Source organism: Stegodyphus dumicola, chromosome X1, assembly GCF_044657685.1.
Source record: "Stegodyphus dumicola isolate Sdum_Otavi_A_Nest chromosome X1, ASM4465768v1".
NCBI classification, from domain to species: Eukaryota; Metazoa; Arthropoda; class Arachnida; order Araneae; family Eresidae; genus Stegodyphus; species Stegodyphus dumicola.
Genome location: NC_140780.1, coordinates 249,196,198 through 249,220,098, shown reverse-complemented (window position 1 = coordinate 249,220,098; position 23,901 = coordinate 249,196,198). Strand labels below are relative to the sequence as shown.

The following is a 23,901-nucleotide window of genomic DNA, read 5'->3' as shown; positions in this document are numbered from 1 at the left end:
TTCCGGAAAGTGTGTGGTGAAAGTGCAGCAGTAGACACGTCATCAGCAAATGAATGGAAAGAAGAAAAGTTGAAATTGCTTCTTTCTGAATACGCTGCAGATGACGTTTTTAATGCGGACGAAACGGCTTTGTTTTTTAAGATTTTGCCAGAAAGAACATTAGCTTACAAAGGAGATAAATGTGTTGTAGGTAATAAAGCTAAAGAGAGACTTACAGTTTTGATTGCAGCCAACATGACTGGGTCACAAAAATTGCCTCTGCTCTTTATTGAAAAATATCTGAAACCGAGGTGTTTCAAAAATGTTCAGAAGATTCCTGCTCCATATTATGCTCTGGATGACTGGCAACATCTACGAAAAATGGTTGAGAGATTTAGATAACCGTTTTTCAGCAGAGAAGCGCAAAGTTCTCCTAATCGTGGACAATTGTACTGCACACATGGAAGTCACTGGGCTTCAGGCAATCCGTGTGGAATATCTCCCACCAAATGCAACTGCAGTTTTACAGCCAATGGATCAGGGAATAATCAATAGTTTCAAGCGAAAATTTAAGACAGTGCTCTTGCAAAGAGTAATCCTTGGCTTGGAAAGGGAACAACCTTATCAGATTGATATTCTTGGTGCAATGCATTTATCAATCAGTGCATGGAATGATGTTTTAGATGAAACAATTTCTAAAGCCTTTCGACATGCAGGTTTTATTAAAGAAACAGACGTAACTGAAGAAATCCATGACAATAGATCTCACGACGAAGATGAGGTTCTCATGCATGAACTTCGCCGTAGAAATCCACAGTTGCCAGAACTTTCATTCGAGGATTTTTTAAATGTGGATTCTAATGTCATCTGCACGGAGGAAATATTGGATCATGATATTATTAGCAGCATAATCAACGAGAATGAGAGACTTTCAGATCCAGAAGAAGAAGAAAATGAAGTAACACCAAGACCGACTTTAAAACAAGAATACTTGTCAGAACTTAGACGATTTTTTGAGGCCAGTGATAATTGTGAAATGCTAACAAATATAGAGAAGATGGAGTCTTGCATTGTACAATCTGTTCTTTTTAAAACAGACAAAGATAAGTGATTATTTTGTTGCTCAATGACTTAATAAAGGTACGTTTTACAAATATTTTAAGTTTCTTGTTTGTTTAGTAGAATGAATATCATTTATTAAGTAGTAATACTATACATAAATAAAAGCATGGAATAGTATCACTAACCTGTCTCGAAAACATTAAAATGTGAAATACTAACAATTTCCGATGCCTTTCTAAATTACGAACTCTCGATTTAACGAACTGTTTTCGTAGTCCCTACGAGTTCGTAAAAACGAGCGTCTACTGTATTCTGAAAAAATTTAATTAAAATCTAAATGCAAAATGGAATATTTGACTCATTTTGATGAAATGTAAAAAACTTGCTTAAATCTCTAAACATACGTAAAAAATAATGAAACATATGTTCTATATTATAGCATAAAAAATTCAGAAAGGAGATAGTGTGTGATAATCTAATTGCTATCATTTCATTAGTTACAAAACACATTTTCAGGTCAATCAATATTATAGCGTAAATGAATCCTAGTGCACTTACTATTTAATGATGCAGTCATTAATCATACAATCCAACCATGAAAGATTGGATCTTCCTTTGACTTATTTCCCCATTGGATTATAGTTAAACATTTTGATGAAAAATTCATTTTTCAAATATAACCAACAAATTTCATGCTGTAGATACATTGACAATATTACCTTCTCTAAATCCTAGGTATCTTCTCATTTTAGGCACATCAAGATGATTGTGCTGATTTTGGATGAAGATAGATTTTCACTTATCTTTTGTTCCACTTATCTTTTGTTCACAGAAATTATTAGTTTCTTCAACTATTATATTCATTAGATTATTCAAACAAACGGTGAAAAAATCTGTAATATAATGAGGGTGCACTTTAAGTTTTTAGAAACTATTTATTTCAACTTTTTCAACACAGTCTCCTTTGTTTAGCGATGGTTTTTTGTATGACGATTATAATATGACTTCTGCTCAGTTCTTTCTTGATTGACTTTTTCTTTTACGTTTTTACAACTTGAAGTTTTAGTAATTTCTTGGATGTACGAAGAATCGTTCTTGTTCTTCTACTCATAAGTCGTTGAGCTGGTGATCCTAACATCTCATTTGTTGGAGTGTCCCTGTGAGCTAACAATGCTAAATAAGGATCAGCATGATCTGCTTGAGCTTTCTTTATGGCCGTTTGTACTGAATGCTCTGCTAATCCATTCGACAGTGGATGGTATGGACTGCCCATTGTATGTTTAAATTGGTATTTCTTTGCAAATTCTTTACTTGCAAACTGACGTCCATTATCAGATATCTTGTAAAATGAGATTTCATGTAACTGATCTCTGTATGACTTCGAGTATCCGGTAGTTTGGAAATTTCAAAAAAGTTAGAATAGTAATCTACAATTAGTAAGTATATATCTTTTGTTAATCTCAAATAAATCTGTTGCAACTTTATATCAAGGTAATTTGGGAACTTGACGTGGTATCATAGGTGCTCTTATGTTTTTATTCTGGTATTCATTACATATAGGACATTTTGAAATTTTATCTTCTATGTGCTTGTTCATAAGTGGCCAAAACAAAACATATCTAGCTCTTTTCTTACATATTTTTATCCCAAAATGATCCTCATGAATTAAATTTAACATCTCTTTTTGCATAGATAAAGGAGCAATTACCCTTCCTCCTTTGAAAAAGAAGTCATTTTCTATTGTCAACTCATTTCTATAGTCCCAAAATACTTTGACTTGAGGTTCTACCTGATGTTTCCTTTCTAGCCAACCTGTCAGACTTTAAACACTGTAGTGTAGCATTACATTCACTTTCTTTCTTCAGTTCATAAATTTTGTCATCAGATGCTGGAATCAGCGTACAAATTTCTGTATCTTCATCATTATCTTTTGTTGTATTCAAATATGCTCTACTCAAAGTGTCTGCTATTAATAAGTCTTTCCCCTTTTTATATCATACATCTAGATCATATTTTTGTAAATTTAACAGCATTCTTTGCAATCACTGCGGTGCTTTACAAAGAGATTTCTTAGTTATGCTTTCTAATGGTTGAAAATCAGTTTCAACTGTAATACGCTTGCCATATACTATATATATTAATGAAATTTAGAACATCCAAAAGTTATAGCTAAAAGCGCTTTTTCTATTTGAGCATAATTTTTCTGACTTTTCTTTAGAGCTCTGGAAGCATAAGAAATTGGTTTATTTCCTTGCAGTGCCCACCAGCGGCCGAGCGGTAAAGTCGCTGAACACTGGTAGTTCGGTCCGAGGTTCGAATCCCGCGAACGGGCTGGCTGCATGGGTGTTTTCGTGGTTTTCCCCATGTGTAACGTGTATACGAGCCAGTTTCCGTTAGAAAGTCCTCCACGAAGGCATCCCTCCCCTTAGGCAGATAGCCCTCAAGGTTTTGCCATAATCACACACACACACAAACAGGGAAATATTATTCCCTTGCAGTAAAACAGCACCTAATCCTTCAGAACTTGCATCTACTGAAAGAGTTATATCCTTATTAACATCATAGAATTCTAAAAGAGCTTTTTCAACCAGTTTTATATGTGTTTTGAAAGCTTTTTTATGTTTTTCAATCCAGTGCCAAAGAACATTTTTCTCAAATAACTGTCTTAATGGTGCAGTAATAGTATTTAGGAATAAATGTGGCTAAATAATTAATCATTCCCAAAAATCTTTGTAGAGAGGGCACATCTTTAGGTTCTGGCATTTTAACAATTGCTTCCACTTTACAAAAATCAGGTTTTAGTCCATTTTCACTTAACTCATGTCCTATATCATGTAATAATATAATAATATTCAATAATCATAGAATGCATTATATTACAAAGAGTTGCAATACCAGCATAGTTCTAATTTTATATCTCTGTCCAAAGTGTTGCCAATTACAAGTTACTAAATATTAAATGTCACCATTTACAAATTATTAAATATTATTAATTTCATTTTCATAGCTTTGAATTAAGTTTACTTCTGTAATTCCCCTAAATTCGTAAGGCTTCAATTACTTAGTAGATCGAGTTCATGACAGAGTAGCCACTGTTAAATTGTGAGGTGAAAGTAAAACAAACTTCCAATTTAGTCGTTGAGAAAAATGAAAAGAAACCAACTGCGTGTCAGCTGGGTTTTGTTTGCTTTATATCATCTGCTCGTACATCTAAACGGATCACCAGAATCAGAATGTACTTCACAGACACAAGGTCAACAATATATATGATCAACAATATATATGAAAATTGCACTTATTATGGTTTCTTGGTATTAAAAGTGGAAAGCATGCTAAAGAAAAGAGAAATTTTTTTCTAATAAATTCAGTATATCAGTTTAAGCACTTATGTAGCATTATCAACTCAAATGTGTATGCATGGAATGCAACATCAGAACTAGAATAGGAATTCAGTTTAAGGAGAGTTTTGCAAAGAGTGTATTTATTTACTACAGTACAAAGTCCGTAATCCGGAACGATCTATAATCCGGACCTCAAAGCCACAAACCTTTTTTTTGGATGCTTTACGTATGCGCGTTAATCAAATAAGGTAACTGTAATGGACACAGAGTGCCGTCTAGTGATTTAAAACATTATAAAAGAACATATATGTTTGAGAATGCATGTATGCAACACCCATCCGGAAGATCAATGAAGTGGCAATGCAACAGTGCATCACCCTGCTGCTAGCGACATTTGGGACTGATGCATATATGACACACCCATCTGCAGAGGATTTTTAGTTCAACAACATGCCGTCACGAAGGGTATTAAGAATTATCTTTAATCTAGACTTATTGAATCTAAAACCTGTTTATTTTTTAAATATAATTACATGTTAAAAAAGTAATTAGTGCAAGGAAAAAAACATGCTGGAGAAATAAAATATTTTGAATAAGTAAAGGACCCTGTAATTGCAAAGAGTGCACTCAAAATCTGTTAGAGAAGATCAATTAGAGAGAAGTCTGTTGCCAGCAGCCATGGTAATTGCAGCTCCATTAGCATATATTAAAGTTGTTGCGGTTAAAAAGCTTGTAGTTGGATCATATTTCGAGGCAGGTGTTCCTGCTACTGGTGGTTACTGCCTTTTCTGAACAGCCAGCCAGTTCCTTTGATGATGTTCACTGGCTGTCTTGGGTGAAAAACAAGTTTACTTTGGAACAATTAGTGTGCTCAAAGCAGACGTAGCGCCTGGATAAGGGCTCCTACGAGCTATTTAACCACGATAAATTTAATATATGCTGTTGGAGCTGGAATTATAACAGTTGCTGGCATCAGACTTGTCTTCCAGTTAATCCTTGTTAAAAGATTTAAAATGTATCCATTTCATTTATGAGATTTCAAAAGAGTCATATTTTCATATTTTTTGTCACTACCTTCCCATCCTAGGAGTGGGTAATTTGTATGCGTGCTGCCTTCCTTGGATGTGGAAGCCATTTCTCAAGCTCCCTCTCCGGAATTGAACACTAATTCCCCATCACGCATTTATGACCATTGTAGGCATGTAACCTGCCATTGATAGTTGATAAGGCTGACATTCAAAAGGTACGTTGCCAGGGCAAGCCTGTGCGATCAGCCCAAAGTTACAGAGAGCCACCATATAATGTGCACAAGAGGTCCAACTGGTTTTGGTCTGATAAAAGTACTGGGCCCCAGAGGATCAAAGAACTATTTGCAAACATATATTGCAGAATTTTAAGTGAAATATATACCTATCAATGACTACTTTCAAAATAAGGTTTATATAAGAGAAATACAGTAGAAAGTCCGTTATCCAGACTCGTTGGGACTTCAGCGATTCCGGATTATGGATTTTTCTTGGTTATAGATCATCAATTTATATCTGGTAAGTTGCCATGCAGAAATTATACAATTAAAAATATGAAACCATAATTTATGAAATAAAGAGCAATTATGATCTAAAGGGTACAAAAAAAAAAAAAAAAAAAAAAAGCTTAATATTTATTTGTTTACATTATTAAACATTTCTTTCAATGTAAGTTGCTTCGTTTTTTTTTTGTGCTAATACTTTCTCTTTAATTCTATAAACAGACATAATTTCTTGTTTAGTTACAAAGTTCCACTGTTCAAGTCCTGTAATTGCTGTGTTGAGAATACCGACTAACTTGTCCATCGAAATTTTTTTGTTTTCAATAACCTCTTTGTCACTTTCTTCACTATTGGAAGCAGTATTTTCTGAATCTAGAACAATACTACAGATTTTGCCGTCCATTGATTGATGATTGGGGCATTGTCGTCGCAATGAAAAACTTCTATTATATTATGTTCCATTTATTACCGCTTTTTCAGCAATTCCACTTTTTGTTTCATGGACATCGAAACATGCTTTCTCTTTGTAGATCCTTTGGCAGCTCCAGAATTGGAAACTCTTTTTGACATAATTGAAAGTTCAAGCTTAATTTTTATAAAATTGCTCTAACATTCTGCAAAAAATAATAAGCCATATCCAGTTAGAAGATTAAGGAACAGCGCAATCTGCAATATTAACTGAAATGCCTTAGAATCAGTAAAGAAAATTTTAGCCTAGCTTATACCGTCCATTATACATTAAACGCGCATACGTAAAGCATCCAAAAAAAAAGTTTGTGGCTTTGAGGTCCGGATTATAGATCGTTCCGGATTACGGACTTTGTACTGTAGTAAATAAATACACTCTTTGCAAAACTCTCCTTAAACTGAATTCCTATTCTAGTTCTGATGTTGCATTCCATGCATACACATTTGAGTTGATAATGCTACATAAGTGCTTAAACTGATATACTGAATTTATTAGAAAAAAATTTCTCTTTTCTTTAGCATGCTTTCCACTTTTAATACCAAGAAACCATAATAAGTGCAATTTTCTAGAATCTGATGATTATTTATTATTATTCCTTGCTGATCAAAATCTGCTCGGTCCTTGCACAGAACATGAATAAGTCACCTAAGGAGTGATTTATGTTAGAATGTAACGTATGCAAATTCAGCCTCTGAAAATTCCTAATATCTGATAGCCCTCAGTATTAAAAGAGCTTTATTTAAAATATGTGCCAAAATAAGGTTACTTTTTTTTTTTTTGTTGTTTGTTTGTTTGTTTGTTTTTGTTAAGTAGTATACTGCTCTAATACAGCTCTTGAGATGTTTTTGCTTTTGTGTTAGTTAAACATATATAGCAGTCTTCTACAAAACCCTTTTTCTTTTTTCAGGTTATTAGTTTATTGTTACTTTATTAAATAATTGTTCGCTTCATTTTCATTTCTTATGTATTAGATGATAATGCAGCTGATTTAATTTTTTACAAAATTCAAATTTTTAGAAAGGGCAGATTTGTCATAGAATTGGGCTAATTAAAACTAAAACCAATTCAATAGTTTTAATTAGCCCTTCCAATAGTGTAGGATTTCCAATTAATATCAAAATCTAGTAGATATTAGTTGATAATATAATGTATATATGTAAAGATTTAAAATTTACACATAGATTTACTCTTCCATTCGTGTTGATTGTATGCATAATGCTCTTTGTCGAAATATTGAGTACCCTTATTTTTAAAATTTACCTTCGAGTGCTTTTTTTTATTTTAAAGTTTTAAAATATTCTGTTTAACTTTTGTAGAAGAACTTCAGTTTGTTTTGCATGCGACAAAGTATTCTAACCCTTGGTGGATGTTCTTTGCTAGCACTGAGATGGTACATTATGGGTGCTTCAACACCTGTCTTCCAACAAGTTGATAATCCAGCATCTTTTGAAGAGAATATCTTTGTAAGAGTGAGTGCAGCAGATGGTTATTTTAACATGATTCTAAAATATTTTCTGTATGTTAATGCAGGATAACTTTTTGCTTAAACATTTAGTTATGTTTTATATTGGTCTGTTTTTATTTTAATTGTTTTTCAGACAATAAATTACCATTACATATACTCCATGAATGTGTGGCTCTTATTCCATCCATATTGGCTGTGTTTTGATTGGTCCATGGGCTGTATTCCGCTCATTCAAACTTCAAATGATTGTCGCCTCTTTGCAGTCTTTCTATTTTGGATATTTTTCTTTCATCTTATATATAGGACTGTTAGTCACCCTGATAGAAAAATAAGAAGGTAGGTGATATATATTATATTTCTAGATATTATTTAGACATAATTTATTATATTATCCTGTTAAAGTAATACTGTTAGTAATTAAAGATTTAGTTTCATGCATGCATGTTAAGTCAAAATGAATACCTGGATTTCAAAGCTTTATGACACAAAATGAAATTGACGTGTTTATTCGAATAATACTTACATGCAGAGCTATAATAATTAAGGTTTTAATGTAGTATCACAAATGTTCAATGTATGTACCTTTTGTTACACAGCATACATGAAGTCTGTAAGCTGCTACATTTTTGTCTCTATCTTATGAATAAATGCATTAATTACATTTTGCATGCTTTGAAATCCTGAATTCATTTTGACTTCCTTCTCTGTATTAGCAAGTATATGTTGAATGGCCACAACATGGAAACAGAAACACAATGTCAATTTCTACAGAGCTTTGTAGAATGTTCCCACACCAAATATAAGATATAAATAGCTAATCATCTGGGCTTCAAGGAAGTATATTGCATTTAAAAAAGTGGGCAATTGGAGTAGTGAGAAATTTACATGGATGCATGGTCTACATAAGACTGATAGGTCATTCTCTGTCTGAAGTGGCAGAAACTCTTAGCGTATTGAGGGTATACAACCAGCAGAATTACAAGTACTGAGTGAAAAAAAAGACAGTCACCATATGCATAGCTGACTGAAGCTGGTATAATTTCCAGAAGAATGTAGATCAAAGCGAGTATAAAATACAGTGCAGTACAGCAGCCTCAAGGTTTCAAAAGCTATTCATGCAGGACTGCTGACTATATGTTTCAAGGCAATATGATTTATCTGATGAAAGAGCATCAAAAATGGAACATTGCAGAATGGCTCCAAGTTATGCGATGAGATGTTCTCTACGAGGTATTTTTAACTCTGTGACAATATAGGAAGGGTTCTTATGGGATGCTTTATATGCCTTGGTTTTAAGTATATCTGAAAAGGTGTTTCTGAATGTGCAGTACTTTCTCATGATGCCTTCCTGATAGGAGTTGTTGATTTCTGCAGATCAGTGTGCTTCCTCACCAAACCACTACTACCCATATATGTTTAAATAAACACTGCCATGTTTCAGCTAGCAAATAACCTCCTGAATTGACCTGGCCAGATGTGCTTGTTGCACAGGTATTGTTATAGTTTTCACCACCTGCAGTCTAAATACAAGCTAGTTTCCCTTAGTCCTCCATGAAAGTTCTTTGTTGCATTCAAACAAGCATATACAGTCCAAAGTCGTTAATTCGGACACCCATAATCTGGAATGATCTATAATCCGGACCTCAAAGCTACAAACTTTCTGCACAGGCATCGCATTGACGCATGTGCATAGGCATTTATACATGCACATAAGACCTTTACAGCTGCGCATATGCGTGAGCGCATGCGCAGAGTACATTTACGCATGCGTGTTTAATGTATAACAGACGGCAAAAGCTAAAATTATCTAATTATCTATTTCAGTTAATGTTGCAGAATGGGTTGTTCCTTAATCTTCGAATTGGATCCGGCTTATTATTTTTTTGCAGACTGTTAAAGGAATTTTATAAAAGTAAGCTTGAACTTTCGATTATGTCAAATAGGATTTCCAATGCTGGAGCTCCCAAAGGATCTACAAAGTGAAAGTATGCTTCAATGTCCATCAAACAAAAAATGGAATTGCTGCAAAAAATGGATAAAGGCCTTTGTTTCTCTGTACATTCCGAAATCTGTTTATCAATTTCACGCTGCTCTGTGGCGGGGGAGGGTTGAACATTGCGGTGCGCATTGAATTGGAAGTTAATCTGTCAGCACTATCCTTATCTTCAGGGCAGATAATTTTATTTTATTTGGCTTATAATTCCTTACTAAATGTAGTATTTCATCTTGATGTACTCCGTCTTTGATATGATTTAAATCAAATTCCTCATCATTATAATTTGCTTCCGATAGTGAAGAAAGTGACACAGAGGTTATTGAAAACGAAAAAATTTCGATTGACAAATTAGTTAGTATTCTTGACACAGCAATTATAGGACTTGAACAGCAGAACTTTGTAACTGAACAAGAAATTATGTCTGTTTATAGAATTAAAGAGAAAGTATTATCACATAAAACGAAGCAACTTAAACAACTGACATTGAAAGAAATGTTTAATAAAGTAAACAAATAAATATCAAGCCTCCTTTTTTTTTTTTTTTTTTTTTTTTTTTTTTTTTTTTTTTTTTTGTAAATTTTGATACCCTTTAGATCATAATTGTTCTTTATTTCATAAATTACGTTTTCATATTTTTAATTTTATAATTTCTGCATGCCATCTTACCAGAATTAAACTGATGATCTATAATCCGTAATCGCCGAAGTCCCAACGAGTCTGGATTAACGACTTTTGTCTGTAGAATTAATGTTTTGATTTACGTTATCTGTCATTCGCGCTTGTGGAAAACTGATTTGCTGTTAGGAAGATACCTGTCATATTATTACGTTTTTTTTCTTTCTTCACATTTGTTAAGGGTTTGTAGATTTGGAGTTTATAACAGATTAACAGCACTTGATGAAGAATGGAAACATACTTTATTGGCCAGTATTACTCAAGACAGCTCCAATAACACATTTACAGTCATCGAAGAACTATAAACACGCTGAAACAATCAGCGACACAGCCTCCAGGCTATATCGGTGGAGACAGCTTTACTGCAAAGCACCATAGTACAGCTCCCGACTCTGCTCGGTCATTGTCAGAACTCTGTGTACTCTCGAGACTCCATGCTACAACTTGCGATGTACTCGACGATACACTAGAGTACAGCTCCTGACTCCTTGGTTGAGTCGTTCCCAGAGCTCAGCACACTCTAAGATAAAACTTGGCCATGCACTAACTCACGATACACTAAGAGACTCTTTTGGTGCACTCCACGGCCAACTCGACACCTACTGACTGACAATCAACTCAATGGACTCTCACTGACTCGTGTTCCACTTGCTAGATGAGACCCTAACTAACTATCAACTCGATCGACTCTGCACAGACTTGCAATCAACTTGCTAGACGAGACACTGACTGACTGTCTGCATACCAGCAGGGTTTATATAGTTTTTGGCTTGTTTACGAGAACATTCAGGGCTAAACCAGTAAGAAATTTGTTCCAGAAGGTTCTTCATCCGTCTATGGCATGTTGCCAAATGGGTGATTTCTCACCAAATGTGGCAAACCCGCCTTCTCTTGCCTTTTTATGGCCTTTTTCTAAACCTGCTTTGCGGGGGAGCTATTTTACCGTGCCTGGACATTTCATAACAATATTTTTTATCATTCAGTATAGTTTAGTAAATTAGATTAACTTTTTAGAAATATGTTAAATAAATGCTTTGATGATAAAGGGACTTGGGCAATTCTGAAAATCTAACAACTGTTTCACTAGGTGAATAAGAAACTTACTTATGCAGAGTTTAAAATAAGGCAAAAAAAAAAAAAGAGTCTTAGATTGATGTAGGTTTTAAGTAAACTTCTTGTTGATTTTGAGGGCGATAAAATATAGACCCCTTGTCTTCAGGTGAAAAAAAAAAAGTATTTGAAAACTTAAATATTTTTTGCTCCTGATGAAGAGAAAGCATTTGTACGTAAGAAAGTTATATTCAGAGCTATGTTTGCTTTTTTTGCCTAATTTTAAATGAACTTTCTGCTATGTGAATGGTAGTTAGCTACACAGATTAAAACATAACAAATTGCCTAAATAAATATTATTATTTTTTACAGTGATTTTCTTAAAAATAGCTTGGAAAATAGTTTTCCAAAAACCAGTGCAGATTGGCTGAATCTCGTCGCTGGATAAATGTCATTTGAGACAATTTTCTGAATTTGAAATAATCTCTTACTCTTTTGCTTAATTTTTAAACATTTATTATTAACCCTTTTTAATGGTTTGACCGAGAATATCTCGTACTTTTACGTAGGCTTCTAAATGGTTTGTCCCTGATTATTGTCATTTTAAATATGACCTCGGAAATGGACTGTTCCATGTTTTTGTTACACTTAAAAGATATGTCAAGAATGGCTAACCCAGATTTTTGTCTTACTTTCACCCCCATATGCCTAAGGGGACAAGCATTGCTCCAACCCTGACGACAATTAATGACCCTCAATAGCACAGGGAAAACACTTTTTGATGTTTTACGATAACGGCCTTACACTGGTTCTAAAGAAACAAGAAATTTGTTGCCAGTTCGAAATTGAATAGAAAAGGAATTAAGAATTTATGTTTTGGAGTTATAATTGAGAAATAAAAATTGAAATTTTTTTTATTGCATAAGCTTTTTATTTATAACTCATAAAAATTATTAATAAATTAAAAAGATAAAAGTAATTTAGATACTATTCTGCTATCGAGGGAGATTCAAGAATGCATGTGTACACATGTGTATGTTTCTGTGTGCATATATGTGTAAACACATACATATGTTCGCATATATATACGCATACAAGAACACATACATCTATATATACTACATGCATACGTACATACATTTTTTAATCCTTTTCTGATAACAAAAGAGTACAGTCATTTATTAAATAGATCAATATGAAAAAACAATTAAATACTATTCTGTACTAAATTCATCTACAAATTTATATCATGAATAATAAAGAAATTGGCACCCTGGATATATTTATAAAGGCTTATATTTCTGACACTGCTTTATTTCGTTATTTAAGTGCCTATATTTTTATGATAAATTGCACATGAATATTGTAATGAGGCTTAATTAATCTCTTCTCAATAAAATATGTCATGAATTATACTTAGTTTTCGGCTTATTAAGAATTTCATGAGTTTTGAATAAAAGGTTATTTTAGTATATAAACTTAAAAATTTTTTTATTTGTTGAGTCTTAATAATACATTTTCAATGAAATTTTTAAGTTGAAAAATAATTTTTCAACAATGAATAAAAAATGTTTTTTTTTTGTTTTTGTTTTTTTGTTTTTACTTCTAATAATTCGCTCATCTTCAATAGTCGAAAACATTTTCTGACTTTAATAATTTGCCCAGAATTTAGAAGTTACTTAAAAAATTTCATACAGATTTTATTTAAAAGAATGTTTTACGCTGGAAAAGCATTAAAGTTTTAAGATTGTTCTAGTTTGTATTGTAAACGAAAATATGTGCAAAAAATCATGTCAACATAAAATTGTAAAAAACTTCAATGGAATTTTATAAACTCGATTTACCATAGTCTAGTATCATCCACAATTAATATGTTTACAAAATGTGAACTCGATAGCTTATCATTATTCTTAAATTTAAAAATCTTTGACAATCTTCTATTCATAGCGACATGAGTGAACTAAATATGTGCTACTTGTGTGCAGAAATATTATTCTCCTTGAAACACTTCATCAGAAGAATTTTTGCATATTTTTAATTACTTGATTTGTATATAACTACTTATAAGATTTACTGTCATTTTGTAAAAAATGTCTTCTTTAAAATATTATTTCGCCACTCCCACACTTAATGATCTAATCACATTCTGATGAATGGAAGGTTGTGAAAACCAAACACTGAGTAGGTACTCATAAATCTAACTAATAAATGCTATAAAAATACAACTCTTCCTATCTGAGTAGAATTTTTTAGTTCCTGATGGAAAGAAATTTGTGTTAGATTGCTCTGGTAATCAGTAGAGTTTTGTATCAATTTCAGGTTTTTTTTTTTTTTTTTTTTTTTTTTTTTTTTTTTTTTTTGTCTAATTTTCAGGTGTTTATGTGTGCATTAAAAGCTTTGCTGCTTAAAATATTAATAGCTTAAAAATATTCTCAGTCATACTTGATATTTACATGTTTTTACCTTAAGATTTCTTTAAAGAGATAGAATTATAATTGTATTAAATACAGATGTATTTTATGTACTTGAACTATGACGAAGCGCACGATTGTTTATCTGCCCAAGAGGAAGGAAGCTTTCTAAGAGGATATGGCTAGTATTCACGTTGCACTTATAAAAAGCCAAGAAAACCCTCATTAACGAATATTGCTACTGTATTTTTAGGAGACAATGATAATGGATTTTCGATCTTCACAACGTTTTGACCTACAATGCATTGTGTCTGCCGTCTGTTATTATCATATCTTTTTTATTTCTCTGTTGTTAAATCTGAACTTTATTTGCCTTAAATAGCCTTTTAATTGCCGATTGAAACCTTAAAGTATATTAACTGGGTTACAACCCCTGGAAGTACGACATTAACTGCATCAAACAGTGCCTAACATTCAACTCTTGCCAACCGTGCCTATATCAGGCCTTTTAGATTTGTTCTAATCAGCAGGTCTCTCTCTAGACAAGCAGCAGCAGTGACAACATTCAGTCTTTTGGTTGTGAATCATGCTGATTATGATCTTATTTCTCATTTTAACCTATGCCGTTTGACATAAAATCTATCTGCTTATTTACTAAACCTCTAGACTGGCCAAGTATGTGACAAAATGAGACATAAAAAAATCAACATAAAGCTAACTGTTAGTAAAGCATAAATGTCACGTATCTTCTTTCAAATATGATCAACTATTATAAGTGTAAAATATTTAATGCTACTTGATAAATTGCATAAAGTTCATTTTATTCTCAAACTTATTAACAATTATGTTAATGAATTCATGTCTAGTAATAATGCATACTACTTAGGGATCTATTTTATTTTTAGGATTGTATTACAAAAGTGAAATGCAGGCATAGATAATATTTTCAATTGAATTTATTCAGTTCCCATTTGCTCATAGACCCTTAATTTTGTTGTTCATTAATGGTCCTTAAAAGTACTTAATTTCTGTGTGCGAACCCTGGCAGGGTAACATACTCATTGCAACAACGTTCTGATGTGTCATTGGATTCCACTTCTGCTTACTTCTCACATACATAACCAAGACTCTGAGTAATCAGCTGTATACCTGTAGAGTTTCATAGAGTGTATTCTAATACGAGGGCTATCCAGAAAGTAGATTACGTTTTGGAATAAAAAAATAAACAAAGTATAGGAAACAAATTTTATTATATACAGATGAAAGCCACACTCAAATACTACTTTTCTACATAGTCACCATACAAATTAAGGCATTTATCGTAGCGATGTACGAGCTTGGAAATTCCTTCGTCGAAAAATTCGGCCGCCTGCGCCTTCAACCACTTCGTTACCTCTTCTTGCCTTCCATCTTGCACAAAACTTGTGGTAACCAAGCTTTTCGCTGATGATTTCGTGCAACAAACTTCGCGAAATTTGTGGAAAACTCAAAGAAAGTTCCGTTATTGTGAAATTTCGATTTTCACGGACTTTAGCATCGACTTTTTCGAGAAGTTCGGCGGTCACTATGCTGGGTCTCCCACTTCGATCTTCGTCGTGAACATTGGTTCGGCCATTTTGAAATCTTATGACCCACTGACGCACTCCACCTTCAGTGATAATGTTGTCCCCATACACTTCACGAAGCTGCCGATAGATTTCTATCGGTTTACAGTTTTTTGCAGTCAGAAACCTTATTACTGAGCGCACCTCGCAGCTCGCGGGATTTTCAATTAACGCAGACATTTCAAACCGTCACAGTATCTGAACGGAGCACAGCACGAACCTCTCACTAGCACGGCTAGATGCAGACTGAGCTGCGCAACGCTCTGACCCCAAGATGGCCGCGCTAGCCCCGCCCCTAGCGGACACAGACGGAAACGTAATCTACTTCCTGGATGGCCCTCGTACTTTAATAGAGGATGGCATATTATTTCTCAGAATAATAGAAAGTGTCCTCAAAAAGGCTGTTCTGTATTTGCTTGCCTTCCATACTAATTAATAGATAAGTATAATGACTGGAAGCAATGCATGCAGTTCATATTTATGTAAAAAATTGGCAGTGCATTACTTGTATACACAGGTATGCAAAACTTAAAAATATATGGCATTCTATTTAAGGACAGATGAAACATGAAAGCTTGCAGTGATTTACAGATTTAAAAGCTGAGTTCCAGAAAAATATAGCATATGCAGAATTTTGGCAAATGATGTGGTATAAACACATGGTAACATATACATATCACATATTATGTAAAATGGGATAAAAGCTGATTTTCTGAGCAAGGGTTAAAAACTGAAACAGGAAAATTATTTCCTTTTCAACTGTGGTACAAATTTTGTACTAGTATTTTCTGTCCCCTAGTTAGAAAATTTTTTATTTTATTGCTTTAATTACTGAAGAGACCTATGGATTGTCAATGATTACTGTTCAGAATAGCTATTTATGTATTTTCCATTACTATCAGGTTGGCTGCATTTTGGTGAAGACTAGTGATTTCACTTTGCACCAGTGCACTAGAATATTAAACAGTGCATTTTTATGAAGCTAATTTTTTTTAACGTGTGTTGCTTGATCATTTCTTGTTATGGCTCCTTGTTTCAAAATTGTCATTAACAAAATGCATTTCTGAAATGTATACAGTACAAAGTCCGAGATCCAGACTCGTCGGAACTTCAATGACTTCGGATTTGGGATTATTCCGGATATTGTATCATTAGTTTAAAACTAGTAACATGGCATGTAGAAATTATAAAATTAAAAATATGAAGTAGTGAAGCATTTATTATCTAAAGGGTATCAAAATTTGCAATAAAAAGGCTTAATATTTTTTGTTTACTTTATTAAATATTTCCTTCAGTCTTGTAAGTTGCTTTTTTGCACTAAATTTTTATTACACAGAATTAATAAATAGACTTAATTAATAGACGGATATAATTTTTGCTCAGTTACAAAGTTCCATTATTAAAGTCCTGTAACTCGTGTGTTGAGTATTCTGACTAACATGTGAATCGAAATTTTTCGTTTTCAGTATCCTCTTTGTCACTTTCTGTACTACACTGTATTTTCTGGACCTAGAACCAAACTACAGATTTCGTTATTAATTGATAGTCCACTATTAATTGATTGATGATTGGAGCATTGTCATCACAATGGAAAAACTTCTGTTATATCATCTTCATTTATTGCCGTTTCCACATTTTGTTGCAAAATCCATTATTTGTAAGAGTTAACCTTTGGTTTGCGATATCCAAAAACCTTGAAATTCATATACATCATCCTCTCATAAAATATAGTAGCTGGCCATAAATTATGCCAAGCATTTTTTAAAGTATCTGGAGGTGCACACTCTCACGGTCTTGTGATGCTCCATGCAGCAGATTTTTATGCTAAAATATTTCAAAATGTCTTGAATAGTCTTGCCATTATTGAAGAAGTTTAGAATGGATTTTAAAAATTCTACTTTATGTTTACATTTCAGCACTTGCACTATTTCGATATCCATAGGCCGAATGATGGATGCATAGTTTGGAGGGAAAAATAATATGGATACATAATCTTTCACTAAAACTTTAAGTGAAGTATGAGCTAAACAGTTGTCTACAATGAAGACAATTTTTGCATCATCAGGTAAACCAACTGAATTCTGCTGAGTTTCATGTATGAAATGATTTTTAAACTATTCATTCATTAACACTTGTGTCATCCGTGTTGTTTTATTTGCAAATATAGAACAGGGAATATCTTTACTTCTTTAAATACCCGAGGTCGTGTATTTTTTCCGATTATGAAACGTTTACACTTGTGCTTTCCTGCAGCATTTGTGCGTGCTAAAATTGTTAGTCTCGCTTTGGAATTTTTGACACCAGTTGGAGCTTTTTGTAGGGTTGCCAAAAAAGACCAGCTTCATCAGAGTTTTAAAGTTGTTCTGAAGATAAATTTTCACTATTCATGAGTTCAGTGAACTCATCTGAAAAATAGTTCAGTATCGCCTGAAATTTTTAATTGCCTTGCATCATGGCGATTTTTAAATTTGGCTAACCAACCTGTCGGATATGTGCCTGGTATGGAAAGAATTAAGAATTTACTTGCTTTAAATTATTTTTGCCTTTTTTTATATTGATTTACTTGAGCTCTTAATAGGGAAAAAATATGCAATAGACTTGTGTTTTTCATTTTACAACTCCATGCATTGTTAATATGTAATAGTTTTAGAATTTGCATTTTTATATTTTTTAAATAGAGTTCTTTTCTCTGCCTCATTTTCATGTTTTTATTTCCTTGTTTCATACTTTGACAGCAAATATGATGTGTAAATTTACATTGTTATGATACTAGGAAGTTCATCATAACCAATTTGAAATATACAAATAGGTTGGAACACATTTTAGAACTTTTTTAAATGCATGTTTCTAACCATTTTATTCATAAAGTTGTTGTTACATTTGATAATTATATCTATTAACATGCGATAAATTTATATTAATGCATTTTTTTTATTTTATAGGTTATTATATTTAGCATTAGCTTTTATTTTAGTGCCTTTTCTGCCTGCTTCTAACTTATTTTTTCGTGTTGGTTTCGTTGTTGCGGAGAGAGTGTTGTACCTTCCCAGCATAGGATTTTGTCTACTTGTTGTAATTGGTATGAAGCAGCTGAATACTCTGCTGGGAGGAAATTATCATCAGGTACAAAGAATCTTCATTTTTGCATTGAGTGAAATTATTTTAAAGTGAATGACATCTTTTCTTGGCCATAATAAATTTTGTTTTGTAATTTCTGTCACTGTTTAAATTTAATGCTGCAAACTTGACGTATCTTCTGATTATGTCTTGTTGCTAACTTTAGAGAACATTGTTGTACAAATGCATTCATTAATTACAAATTAATCAAGCTGTCACAGAGTAAAAGTAAAACGTATGTACGTAAGATATGCTTTCTTATTTTGTTTCTGGTTATAGCTTTCATTTTATTTTTATGCATTTTCTCTTTTCTTCAAAGCATTTATTTAAACTTGGAACTAAGAATGGGATGATAATAATAGACAAAAAACAGATTAATTTATTAATGTTTATTATTTTACATCCTTATCTGGCCTTGATTTGCACAATTGTTATCATAGGGATATACTTCCATTTACAAAATGTTTTAAATCATGTAAATAATCATTTTTTTGGTATTTTTTAATTTAAAGGAATCAATGTTTTAAAAATTAGGAAACCTTATTTTTTTAATTCTACCATCTCCACTTATATTTAGGAAAATTTTGTGCTATGTGTAAAAAATGAAGTATAAAAAATTTTACTCCCATATGACAGAAAAGGAAGCTATTTAATTTCAAAATTTGTGAATTTTTATGTTATATTGAATTTTTATTAAGGGGGGTTGGTTAATAAATAAATTAGAGTAATTCGAGGTTCATTTCCCCCCCCCCCCCATCTTAAATGCTTTCCAATGATGATATTTTGTGATTTACTAATGTCTTCAATTTATAATTTTATTATGTTTGGTATGCCAAAAGAATTTTCACACAATTATTGTGGAAGTTTTCAGTGTCTAAAGATATTTATATATATTAAGAAATTTTATTTCTGTAGAATCATAATCTGGTTATCATACAAAAACTCATTAAACTGCAATTTTTAATATTTTAATTTATGCAAGTGGAATTAGGAGTTAGCTGCAAGAAAATATCAAAGCCTGCCATTGTTTTCGAATACACAGATTTTGTACGATTATGTGAATAAGATCTCCATTTTGAATTTTTTTGGGGAGCAAAAACTATATTGATTAGTTTTCACAGTAATCTGCATAGAAATGCTTATCACTTTATATCTTATTATCGGAAACTCTTTTAAAAAATTGATATTTTATTTTTATCATACGAACATTTTACTCTTCAGTTTACATATGGCCTGTAAATATGATACTTGAATACTAAATATCTTGATCAGCTTTTGTCATATGGATTTTAGAATGAGTACAAAATTTTCCTATGTATAGACTGGGATTGGGACTGAGCATGCAAAAAGTAGAATTTTCATATTTTATACAAAACTTTTATAAATTTAATAATAATAATAATAATAATAAACAAATTTTGCTTCATTTAAAAATTTTTGTGATTGGAAGTATATTTATGTAAAAAATTATTTTGAAAATAAAGGCTATGTACAGACTTTTGTGGACATAATGTATAATTGAGTAATGTTAAAATTATGTGATTTCACAAAATCTAAATCTATAAATAAACAAAGGAAACTCCGGTATGTTAAGAATAACCAACACCTGAAATACATATTAGTATATATTAAATATTTGTAGTATGATACATTATGATTTGCTTGTTGTCAAGCCCATATTTCATGGAAGAATGGTTGCCAGAGCCTCAAGATTGTGGACTTTTACTTTCATCCTAATTTTTGGGAGAGAGCACCCTTGAGGGTGATTTGAGGTTTCTCAGCCATCTTCCCCACCACCAAACCACACCAGAGGAGTTTTGGCTAGCCATACATTTAGAGTGCTCCCATGTTGCAAAGACTATACATTTACAAACATCCATGCCTTCTCCGTTGTTTGAACCTGGGCTTTTCAGTACAGCAATCAGAGAGGGGCATTTACCACTATCCCATCTGGGCAGCGATACATTGGTATAGCAAATAGGTATGTTCCTGTCCTTTTATTTCATGTAAGCTGGATTGGAATGTCAAAAAAGAAAATATAAGTTTTTTGTGGTATCAGTAAATAATAAACCAATTAGGTCTCTTACAAAAAAATTTATAATGTAGCATAGCATAATAGCTTGGCACTTTGGCAGGGTTATGTGTGTAATATTTAACTCTCTCAGCATTATGGATGTAAAATTCCGTATTTAAATGAGGCTTTCGTATTCACTGCAAATGAAAATTTCTGCCAGCTTTTAATGTATTCAATTTCAGATTGGATGTATATTGGAAGAAAATTAATCAAAAGGGAGAGAGTCTTTTTAATTAAAATCAAGAAATTTCCATTTCTTCATGACATTTTGAGAAACTGAAATTTCAGGACTAAACACGTAATGCTCGGAGAGTTAAATAGGCAGGTTGGTTTTTTAATTTGGAAAGGTATTCAAGACAGTATCCCTTTCCTTTGGAAGATAGCTGTTTCTAGCTTGCTTTTCATAAATAATCTAGTCCAAGGTTTTGAATCCTCACAGTAGAATAAAAATTAAGGCTGTGAAAGCTGTTATTTATTTCTCATGTACTTTTAACTTGCTTTTGTTAAAAAGGAACTAAACTCTCAGAACGCTAGCAAGCATTTCTTCCACAGATGCTAAATTTATAAAATTGCAAGAATTATGATTTCCCCATTATTTTTTGCTAATGACATTTTATGTCGCAAAAAAAAAAGACATAAATAAAGATTGAAAAGAATGTAGTTTTTATGTTGAGAATACAATGAGTATTTTTGTTTTCAGATTTGCTAGATATTTATAAAGTTGATTCCATACTTGGCAATGAAATGTCACCTTTAAGAAAATAATTTTTTGTTAAGCATGAATGTATTGAAACTAGTAAATTATTACAACAGACTATGAATTTATTATTATTTTTCAGAGTTTGCAGTGCTGTATTTTTATATTGTTGACTGTGTTTGGAATCCGTTGCATACAAGTGAGTTTTAAAACATTTATTTTAAAATATTTTTTTAAATTGCTTAATGATATCAAATGATGGAGATTAAGAAGGTTTGTTAACTGATAGGTTTGAAAGTAATTTGATGACATCTAACTAATTGATAAGTTGGTTAAAACAGGAGGAATAGAAAATGTGCATTTTATTTATCTTTGACTTGTCTATATCAGTTCATAATTTTTCATATTGAATCCCATTACAGTTTTATTTGCTATAATCATTTAATATGTTGTTGTTGTTACATGTGACTTTATTGGAAAGATCTATCCAAACATATAAAACAGCTCAAGTATCACACAAGAACAATGGTAAATAAGAAAAAAGAACAAACATTAATAAAGTAACAACCAGAATAAATGAACATGGACACAAAAGTAAAAAGTTAAAGATTTAAACAACAAGGAAAAGAACATAAAAGATGTAGTCTTTACAAAGAGTTCATGAAAGCTGTGGTATCCCAATATAGTTTACTTATCTCACCACATTTTTGAGACTCTTTATATATGTTCTGGGCATATAAGAAGATGCTCTGCATTCATGAAGTCCGAATTGCAAATTTGGCATATATTAGGTGGATGGATGCCAATTTTATTAAGATGATGTGCCATGCCATTGTGACTTGTTTGCAGCCTGAAGTTTGCCATAGCCTCTTAGCGGGGTTTTTGACAAAACTTTTTCTTGTGTCTTGAATGTTAGCCCAGGATTTGCCTATTAATTTTGCTGCCTCTTCAGATTTAAGAGTATCCATTAATTTTTCAAAAATATGCTTTTTAAGTGACTCTGGAGGAAGTGGTTTGCTGTCTTGTGTCTGAGAGGCAATGTTACTCATGTCCGTGATATCCTTAATTGACACGTGCCTCCTGGGTGGTTCTAAATGAGTAACAGCTATTGCTAAGGCAGCTCAGAGTAATCATTTAATATTGTAGTCCGCTAATTGCTTATAAAACTCAATAGTGAGCTATGATATAAAATTTATTAGTTAGTTATTTTTATTAGTTATTTTTCAGTTTCTTTTTTTATTTCATTTCATTTATTTTGTATTGAATCTGTTCTTGTTTCTTATTGCTTTATTCAGAAATCAATCCTTTTACATGAGGCCACTCGCCAAAAACAAAACATTAAATTCAAAATTACTTCACCAGAATATTAAAAACCCTTAAAAATTACAGCTCTCTAAAATTCAGCTCTTTACAATTAATTACAGCTCTTTACAAGACCAAAAAACTAAGACATAAAAATTTCACAATTAAAATCTTTAGTGATTAAAGGAGAAGCAACTGTGCTCAGGGCATTAGATCCCTGGCCATCTAATAATGCAGGAGAACGTCACCACTATGTTGTAACTAAGGGTCAGGGTCTGGACGGATGAGCAAGTGCTGCTTATTCATAATGTCTGTTTTGCAAGTAGGGCATTGGCTATTAGTCAATATGCCTATTCTGCTGAGATGTCTGGCTAAGCATTTGTGCCCTTTACCCAGTCTAAAATTAGCCACAGCCTCTCTACGTGGCCTTTGACTGAACTCCTTCTAATAATTACTTATATTTTCCCTAAGTTTACCTTTTGATTTAATTGCTAGTTCTGTGATGTAAGCTGACATATTTTGTATGGAATGTAGTTTTAACCTGTTTGATGTATATCACTTGTAATTATGTCATGTCCATGGAGGTTGTTGACATATCCGTAGAGTTAGCAGAGGAAACTGAATTTGATCCAGCCAGAATCTTGATGCAGGTGGTGTACTATATATATTCAGAAGAGGGTATTGGAAAATAGCTTTTAACCCTTTGCGGTCATATATCTGTGCTCTGTCACCACAACAAAGAACCGTACTGATCCTTTTATGATATGTCAACAAGCTTTATAATCTTGCATATTATGTATTACTGTTCATTCAATGAAAATGAATTCTTCCGACCAGCATGATACCTGTCTGTAAACCGAATGACTACAATGGGTTTATTTGTTCTTTTATAATTTTAAGTATAATGAAGAGCTAGTTTTATTATGTATAAAAAATGTCATGGTTTTACAGCGGGGTCATATTTTATATTGAAATTTGTAACTAATATATGTTGGATGATTGAAAAAAATGGAGCTAGTTTTGAAAAGTCTGTAAATTATATTAAGAGATTTGGATTGTATTTTATTTAAAGAATTCTGTCCTATTGTGCAAGCAGTGACATTCTGTGATTATTAATTTATTCGTTAAGCA

At 32.4% G+C, this 23,901-nt stretch overlaps 1 protein-coding gene across 2 annotated transcripts in view; it reads left to right on the top strand.

The window, feature by feature from the left end:
• Tmtc4 (Transmembrane O-mannosyltransferase targeting cadherins 4) overlaps positions 1 to 23,901 on the top strand; it is a 199,068-nt gene that overhangs the window by 95,773 nt on the left and 79,394 nt on the right. For both annotated transcript variants that reach the window (XM_035354750.2, XM_035354749.2), the window contains exons 11-14: positions 7,696 to 7,848; positions 7,978 to 8,180; positions 18,523 to 18,703; positions 21,611 to 21,667. In XM_035354750.2, coding sequence (XP_035210641.1) covers positions 7,696 to 7,848; positions 7,978 to 8,180; positions 18,523 to 18,703; positions 21,611 to 21,667 — 594 coding nt within the window. The remainder of the gene's footprint in view (positions 1 to 7,695; positions 7,849 to 7,977; positions 8,181 to 18,522; positions 18,704 to 21,610; positions 21,668 to 23,901) is intronic.